This window comes from Castanea sativa, chromosome 7 (assembly GCF_040712315.1).
Source record: "Castanea sativa cultivar Marrone di Chiusa Pesio chromosome 7, ASM4071231v1".
In the NCBI taxonomy this organism is placed as follows: Eukaryota; Viridiplantae; Streptophyta; class Magnoliopsida; order Fagales; family Fagaceae; genus Castanea; species Castanea sativa.
In genome coordinates this window covers 39829855-39839174 of record NC_134019.1, presented here as the reverse complement: position 1 = coordinate 39839174, position 9320 = coordinate 39829855, and the positions used below count along the sequence as shown (strand labels likewise).

At 37.1% G+C, this 9320-nt stretch overlaps 1 protein-coding gene across 1 annotated transcript; it reads left to right on the top strand.

Moving 5' to 3' along the window:
• The first annotated feature begins 2134 nt into the window (after nucleotides 1–2134).
• On the top strand, nucleotides 2135–4354 carry LOC142644447 (aquaporin PIP2-7-like). The gene is made up of 2 exons (XM_075819062.1): nucleotides 2135–2170; nucleotides 3560–4354. Exon 2 carries the CDS (start codon nucleotides 3560–3562, stop codon nucleotides 4352–4354), a length of 795 nt encoding a protein of 264 aa, XP_075675177.1. The 5' UTR covers nucleotides 2135–2170.
• The last annotated feature ends 4966 nt before the right edge of the window (nucleotides 4355–9320 follow it).

Here is a 9320-nt window from a genome sequence, read left to right as displayed (position 1 = left end):
TAATTTCTCTGGGGGGGGGGGAAATTAGCTGCTTTGAAGGAACATGCCTAAATGACTTTGGTTGAACAAGATTTTTGTTTGGTTAACAGAGAGCATGAGTTGGAAGGGGAGAGGGAGATCAACCCACTCGGTGCATGCCAATCACTCCATTCACTCTATTTCTTTCTTGCTTCTGTTTTCTTTTTCTTTTATCCTTTCCTTTTCTTTCGTTTTCTTTTTCTTTACTCTCTTTCTTTTTTTCTTTTTCTTTTTTTGTTCTTTCTCTTCTTTCTCCTCTGCGTTTTCTTATTCCCCTGTTTTCTATGATTTTTGCCACTATTTTACAAAGGTTCCCCCCTTCACCGTTTTTCGTCCCCTTTAGCTATTCACTGTAGGGCTCCTTATATAGGGCCAGCCGCGCTTGGGTTTTTACCATTTTAGCCCTTAACCGTTTTTGTCTAGTATGGGCTCCTTTGCCGACCGTCACTATCTAGTTAGTCACCCAGCTAGTGCCACCCTGCCTCAGTCAGAGAAGGCTTTCTTGTTTTACTTACTCCTTGCGGCATTCCTACTTGCCACGAAGTGAATACTCCATTTCCCTTTACCCCTCACGATATGCACCTGGTGGTTCCCACTCAACCTTGCTTATTTTGATTCGCATCCCTTCCCAGCAGGACATTGCTTCTAAAAGGGCTTGAGTAGGAAACACAAAAATGAGTTTTTCCCCCTCCCCACCACCAGACCATACCCCCTTACCTCTGACCCATGACATCACCATTTCCTGTATTGGCTGGGTACAGGCTAGTGATGCCTGGGTTTTGCTCGTGCCTTACCTCCGTGCTTGTCCAAATCCTGCCTACTACTCATCTGTCTGCCGTGGTCTGAACGTCAAACTGCCCAGCCTGCTGCTCATTTTGGCTTCTCTTGGCGTGGGCTATTTCGCCAGACCTTTCCTTTGTGGCTTGCATCTTCTAAGGACTGGGTCATGCTTGTTCGTGGGCCATTCCAAGCCTTCATTCCCAACCCTTGTTACTTGTTTCCTGCCACACAATTCTGTCATGCCTACCATGAGGTCTTTTTGACCCCAAGCTTGCTGGGCCACTTTGGACATTTTCTGTTTATTTTTTCTCCAAAGGCCCAATGATCTCACTGGGCCCTTTTGCTACTTGCAGACTCCTATTGTCCCACCTACTTTCATTTGGGCATCCTTGGCCCACTTACTCTCTTGGGCGTCCTCGGCCCTTTTTTCAATTCTACGTCTCCCATGAGCTTTTACCAACCTCTTGGGCTTCCTCGGCCCAAGCATTTCTCACTTTTCCCTTAGGGCTTATGGGTTTTTTACAGTCCCTTACTTTCTTTACTTGCACTACTTTGGGCCTGCCGTAGCAGCTATGACCCTTTCTCACTTTTCCACATCTATACAGCCCATGGGTTTGTGGTTACTTTCTTCCGGGCCTTTTTAGGCCCACTTACTTCCTCAGGATCTATTTATTTGTTTGTTAGACCCACTATTCGTTGTTCCTGCCACTCGCTTAATGGTACTTCCACAATACTTTCTTTAGCCCATGACTTTGGGCCTCTCTCTCTTCTGGGCTTGCAAAGAATGAGCGTCTACAACCATCATAAAGTGAAAAGGACAGGTGACCTTACAAAGTTTTTCTTTCAAAAGGCAACTTTTGTTTTCTTGACAAAAAATGGCTTCCTTTATTCCTTAGGATGAATTTTCTTGGAAGTAAAGGATATTGTTGCGCTTTCTACAATTGCATAAATCGTATAACATAACATATTCTCCCACTGTCTTATGCAAAATGCCACAGAAATCATGGCCATTTCCAAGTCATTCCAAGTTTAATATGGAAAAATATGTGGCATTTTCAATTGTGACATTTAGAAGTGGAAAAGTTTGGCGCTGGCAGAGTTTTCACTTGTGAAAATAAGATGTGGCAAAATTTGTTATTGCCAGTATTTCATTTTCCCTTTCTCTTCTATATATTAGAGTTCTGATGAAAAATATTCATTAAATTGGAAGATCTAATGCCTTTCTCTTAGACCTAAAGTCATGGATAATGTTTTAACAAACAAAGCTGGTTCACAATTGCCAAGATCACTCGAGAAATATGAGGCAGACAATTACTCCTTCAAAACCAAATTTCTTGCTTTCATAGGTGCCCATGAATTTTACTCTCCAGAGGTAAGCTTGGTTTATTTTTGTGCTTAGTATATTATACATTATAATTAGATCCATTTGTTACACGTATTATTCGAATTCTATAATGGGCTATAAGTATATTTCTTAATCACAATTTATCTACTTGAGATGATGTTCCAGAATTTTATTGTTGTGCTTAGTGTATCATATTATAATTATTTCCTTCAAGTTCCATTTGTTACACTTATTATTCCGATTTTATAATTGGCTATAATAAATTTCTTAATCACAATTTATCTACTTGGGATGATGTTCCACAATATTACATGATTCATTCTACAAGAAGTTTAGGGACTTAAAATTGTTCACAACTATTGATATGGTTTATCACAATTGGTTCATAATTAAAATTTTATTAGTAGTAAACTTATGTAAAAATGATGTTGCTCATATCATATCATAAGTTATCAACTTAACAAGTTTTGAAAAAATAATTGCAAAAATAGTTGTTATACACATAACTTGCAATGGAGAGAGATTTTACTATCTATACTACATATAATAATGGAAGCATTGCATTTAATTTTGCAAAACTTCTATTGCCCCACATTATCAGCCACACTGCTCATTTTTCTTAACAATTTTTCATCTTTTTTTTTTTTGGAAATATGAAATATAAAGAAATGATAATATATTATCATTTCTGTACAATACATGCTAATGGATTTTTAGTATTCAATATTTGTTTCTTGGCTTTTCTCGTCCTCGTCATTCTTCCAACCCTTCTTCTCATTTTTGTAACTCTTCTTCTTCCCCATAATTCTTCACCTTACTATTACTCTTCTTCACCTAGTCTCCTTGTTTTTTCCGATTTATAATTTTTTAGATAGGTAATACTTATTTTGGAAATAGGGTGAGAAAGTTTGGATTTTAAGAAAGTTTATTTTGGGGAATAATTGTCAATATCTATTGTACTTTGATGATGCTTTATGCAAGTATATTTTGTTTAGGAATGAATATTTTCTTCACCTCTTTTTCCTTTTGAGTTCTTGAGAAGTTTGTTTTGCTTTTCATCTTGATTACAGAGAATTTGCTTTAATTATAATGTGTATATATGCATTAACTTCAAGAAAAAATTCCTTGCGCGTCTTGCAGGTTAGCAACTAGTTCATTTAAAGGATCATCTATCAAAATATAATGTCCCATGAAATATTTCATCCGCCTAAATTGTTTTACTTATTGCATGCCAATACTTATTTAATTACTTGACATGCATACCATTTCAACTTCTACATTTTCAGCTTTTTAGTCCCACCCCTAGAATATTATTTCAAGTGCCTAATTTCTTTTATAATTTTATGTTAAATAAGTGCATGATTTCTTCAAATTAAGGAATGGAGATTGATGTTCCCTCTTGATTTTCAATTTCAGATGTGGAAGGCAGCTATCACAGAGTTAGTAGCAACGGCCTTAATTGTATTCACCCTCACCACAACCATAATCTCATGCTTGGACTCACATGCGGTTGAACCAAAGCTTCTTGTCCCACTAGCTGTCTTCATTATAGCCTTCGTATTCCTCATGGTTACAATTCCATTATCTGGAGGCCACATGAGCCCAGCGTTTACATTCATAGCTGCCCTTAGGGGTCTTGTAACTCTTGCTCGTGCAGCCATCTATGTCTTGGCTCAATGTGTTGGCTCAATAATTGGTTTTATTATACTGAAAAATGTGATGGACCATAAAACAGTGCAAAATCATTCCTTAGGTGGTTGCACCATTGATGGCAATGGAGCAACATCTGCACTTAGCCCTGAAATTGCATTGACCTTAGAATTCGTTTGCACATGTTTGGTACTCTTTCTTGGTGTGACATTGGGATTTGACAAAAAAAGGTGCAAGGAACTTGGCATAGCAATGGTGTGTGTTGTGCTAGCAGGGTCTATGGCCCTAGCAGTGTTTGTGTCAATCACAGTTACCGGGAGGGCTGGCTATGCAGGTGTGGGTCTGAACCCTGCAAGATGCTTGGCTCCAGCATTGTTGCAAGGAGGCAGATTGTGGGATGGCCATTGGGTTTTCTGGGTTGGGCCCTTTTTCGCTTGCATTGTTTATTATTGTTTCTCTTTGAACTTACCCAAGGAAGAGGAAGAGTATGATATTTTAAGGTTAGCTGGGGCTTGTTTCGGGAAAAATGATAATCCCACTATTCTTCAAGGAAGAGTTTAGATAATGTAGTTCCAATGGTATCACGCAGTTACCATGTCAAATGGCTGCAAAGAATTTGAAGTGTAGAAGAGGAAATAATGAACTCATTCACCACCTGAAAATCATTATTGGGATGACCCCTTGTTAAACTCGATTGTAAAATGAAAAAAAAAAAAAAAAAAAACAATTTTAATAATTTCCTTATTCTAATAATTGCAAATTTACTTTCTTAGCTCTTTTTTTTTTTTTTGTTAGGTTAATTTTGAAAATGAACTGATCAGAAAAGTTGTACTATATATACATAAAAAAAAAAAAAAACTGTATTTTGTTAAGAGATAGGATTTATTAAGGTCTTCGTGTAAAAGTTTTGAATTAATACACACAATCACACCCTCTTTAAAAACTTTTCCTGTTGTAATCCAAGAATGAAAATGCATATAATTAGCAGAGTAATGCTATACGAACAATAATTTTCATAACATTTGAGTTAAAAGATTTTTGTTGGTTCTTATTTGGACCAACCATTAACATAACTTTATTATTAATCATTTATAATATATCATCTCAACAATTGTGAAATATTTTTATTGGGTCAAATAAATAATTTAGTAATAGAATATGTGATAGAGTAAGGATTTATCTCTTTTAGGGATGACTATGTGTCAAGTATACCTGAACCTACCGGATACTTGAACTCCAAAAAAATTTCAATTATTGGGTTAAAAACATTAATTAACCATTTATTTTATGTTAGCATTTAGTTTTATATTATTCAAATTTAAATAAAAATTTATTTATTATTTGCGATATCCAATTACGATTTATTACCTAATAAAGTTTTTTCTTAAGGAGTTTCAACTTATAACGTCCACTTTTAATGATAGTTTTTTATCATCGTGCCAAGATACAAATTAGTTTTTGGTATAGATAGGAATTGAACCTCAAAACTTTTATTCAAGCATTAGAAATTTTATCAATTGAGATAATTGAAACACATTATTCTATCACCTAAAATAGACACATAGACAAGGCTCTGTTTTAAATGGACATTCAGTTCCTCTTTTTTCGCCTTATAATTATTCCCTCGGTTTCATCTAAAGTTCTAAACAAGCAACTTTGAACTTTGAACGTTTTTAAGAAATCTTCTTAAAACTATAATAATAATAATAAGGGAAATAATAAAGGAGACTTTTGTTTTGTTTTATTTTTTTATTTTTATATGAGATAGAAATTCTACTTTAACCTAATTTATGTGTATATGTGTGTGAAAGTAAAACTCCCTCCTAGAGAGCATCGTACCAAAAATATGCAGTGGACTTTTGCTTTCCTGTATTAAGCTAATCTAACAAACTCTAATAAATACACAGTAACAACGTCCAATTTAAATTTAATTGTACGTTGACTATTCTCTATTTATGGTGGCAAGGGTTCTCAATAAATAAAAGATAATTTTAGAAATGATTCAGAACGTTTTGAAAACAAAACGTAGAGAAAAGAAGAACACCTGTTTTTTCTTCTATCCCCAATAAATATATATATATATATATATATATATATATATATATATATATATATATTTATATTTGAATAATGCTAGAGATATAAATTATTTTATAAAAAATTTACAAATTGCTAATATGGTGAATGATTATTGATAAATGAAAGTGTGATATTAATGGTAGGTTTAAATAAAAACCAATAAGAAGTTGGTCATATTAACATTTTGTAAAAATGTTGTAAAATAGTTTGTGACTGTAGCATTACTCTTTATAGTATGTGCGCTAAGAAAAATGAGTTCCGACGTTAACTTCCAAAAGTCTTTCCTACTGAGTCGACGTTGGGAGGTATTTCAATTTTCAAGATCCCCTCGTAGTTATACACTTTGTTTCAAGCGTATATATGTAGAACTCAGTATAGTTAGAAGATCCCAAAATTTTGGTTTGCAGTTTTGTTGATAATGGCACAATTTTCCATATTTTATCCTCATGTAAAGCTTGCTATCTTGAGTATAATGGTCTCTAATCTTTATGGCTGGAAAATGTTAGTGGTCTTTGTAAATGTACACTATATTTTTAGTGTATCCTTGTTTTTGTTTGTCATTGTACTTTATTAAAAAATTAATGTGTAACCCCGTGCATATGCATAGATACATTTAAAAATAATCAATATTACATATATATAATTTAGAATCTAATTAGATTTAAACTCTTCTATTTTTGCATTCAATAATTTACTTGCTACAAAAATTAAAAAATTAGATGGAATACATACGCAAAATTGAACTCCAATTAAAATACAATTTAGAATCTAATTGAATTTAGACTTTTTAATTTTTGCATCTAATAATTCACTTGACACACAAATTTAAAAATTAAATGAGACACGTGGTACAAAATTAGACTCCAGTTTAGAATTTAATTGGATTTTCTCTTAACTTTAAATATTAATATATATATATATATGACTTATAAATTTGAATTGCTTTTAGTTATACAAAAAAAAGGCTCATAAATATAAAATTATTCAAAAATTATATTTTTTATGGTTTACTTATATTGGACTCCTCGTTTTTTACACTAAATTAACTCATTTGACACAAAAATTAAAAAACTTAGATTAAATGGAACACATGGCACAAAATTAAACTTCAATTGAAATCCAATTTTTACACTGAATTAACTCATTTGGCACAAAAATTTAAAAACTTAGATTAGATGGGACCCATGGCGTAAAATTAGACTCTAATTTAATTCCAATTCGAAATTATGGGGAGTAAAAAGACCCTGATGGGTATATGGGCCTTTGGGCCATGCTAAGGAAGGCCGACCTGCTCCTGGGTTTAGAACTTGTTAGTACTATGGGTCGGACCATACGCCGAGGATCCGAGGGTACAGCCGAGGATGATTTTTCCCTTGGACGGACGTCGGAGATTCCGGGACTTCATTGTAAAGGTTAGGGAATGACACGGTGAAGACCAATGGTAAAAGGGGGTGAACCCTTGAATGTCCTAGAAGCATCGATGCTAGAGAAATACCAAAGATAAAGACTGCCACCTCCACATTAAAGACCCTACACCTACCACCCTGGCCGCATTAATGGGGAAGTGACACCTGAACAGTGGAAGGGAAACTTCTGGTTACTATTCAAAGGCACTGAGAAAAGAAATATCTAGGCTAAGGGGGAGTTGGGGCAACACGTGTACAAAGTATCAAAAAGAAGAGTATTTAAGGAGCAACCTAGAACTGAAAAGATGGATGGACTTCTTTGTAATCTAAAAGGAAAAGAAAAAAGAGGAAGAGATAATATAAGAACAACTCTTGGCTTACGTCCGAGAAGGTTGATTTACAATATTCCCCGTTGTTTTCGAGTGTTTGCAATCTTTGGCTTGTCATTTAATCCTCACACACTTCTAAGTTTCAAGCCCACACTCTACAAATTCATATTGTTTAAGGCTCATTGGGCCTGAGCCCGTAACTGTTCTTGGGGCCAGGTGCAATTGTGCACTTACAATTGGCGCCGTCTGTGGGAAGTCTAGTCTAGAAGAGGTAGGGATATTATGGCAGGCTTAGGCTCTCACCATGCAGAGTCACAGGGATCACAACCGGAAGATCATTTCGAACGTCTTGAACGTCGAAGGGATCGTGAAGGGAGTGTCCATACAGAATACCCAGGCGCTAGCCATACTCATGGCGGGGGTAGCACCACCCATGAGGAGGGTTCCAAATCTATGCAGAAGGAAATCAATCGTTTAAAGAGAAAGTTACGCCGTGCTAAACGTAAGTTTTCACCGTCCTCGTCTAATTCTTCCTCGGAGAAGAATAGGGGAGGTGGCTACAGCTCAAGGTCGCGCTCCCCCACCAGTGCAACGTCCTCCGGTAAGGAAGACGACCAGCCAACCCGCAGACGTAAGAAGCTTCGTTCTAGGGGCTTAGGCAACGATACTATGAGTAGGGCGTTGCACCAACTCTCTAAATCTCCATTTTCATGGAGGATTGAGAGGGGGAGGCTTCCCAGGAGATTCACCCAGCCCACCTTTACCATCTATAATGGCCGGACTGATCCGGTGGAGCACGTGAGTCACTTCAACCAGAGGATGGCAGTGCACTCTCACAATGAGACTCTGATGTGTAAAGTTTTCCCCTCCAGTTTAGGACCTGTGGCCATGAGATGGTTTAACGGTCTCAAATCGAGGTCTGTAGGCTCATTCGGGGAGCTAACTAGGGCATTCGCTTCGCGGTTCATTACGTGTAGCAGAGTCCCTCGGCCATTGGACTCGCTGCTATCCATGGCCATGAAGGAAGGGAAGACACTGAAAGCATACTCCGACCGGTACTGGGAGATGTTTAATGAAATAGATGGCGACTTTGATGAGGTGGCGCTTAATACCTTTAAGGTGGGTCTTCCTACTGACCACGACCTAAGAAAGTCTTTGACGAAAAAGCCCGTCCGCAGCGTACGCCGCCTTATGGATCGTATTGATGAGTACAAAAGGGTAGAGGAAGATCAGCAGCAGGGGAAGGGAAAGGAGAAGGTTATCCCGCAGGAGAGAAGGGATTTCAGGTCGGACAGATATCACAACAACAAGCCGAGGAGGGATTACTTCGGACAATCCGGCTCGGCAGCACCTCAGGCTGTAAATACTGTGTTCCGAGAACCAGTGCATCAGTTACTAGAAAAAGTTCGTAAAGAGCCCTTCTTCAGATGGCCCGGCAAGATGGCAGGGGACCCTGCGAAAAGAAATCAAAACCTCTTTTGTCAGTACCATCAGGATGTGGGCCACACTACCGAGAACTGTCGGACCCTGTGGAACCATCTAGAGCAGCTCGTCAGTGAGGGAAAGTTAAAGCAGCACTTGTGTCAACCCACTGGGCAGGTCAGTCAAGTTGGCTCAAACAACCAGAGGAACAATTCATCTCGGCCAGCATTGGGAACAATTAATGTTATCTTCGCTGCACCTGGTAGGACCGGCTCAGGTCCCACTAGGGTG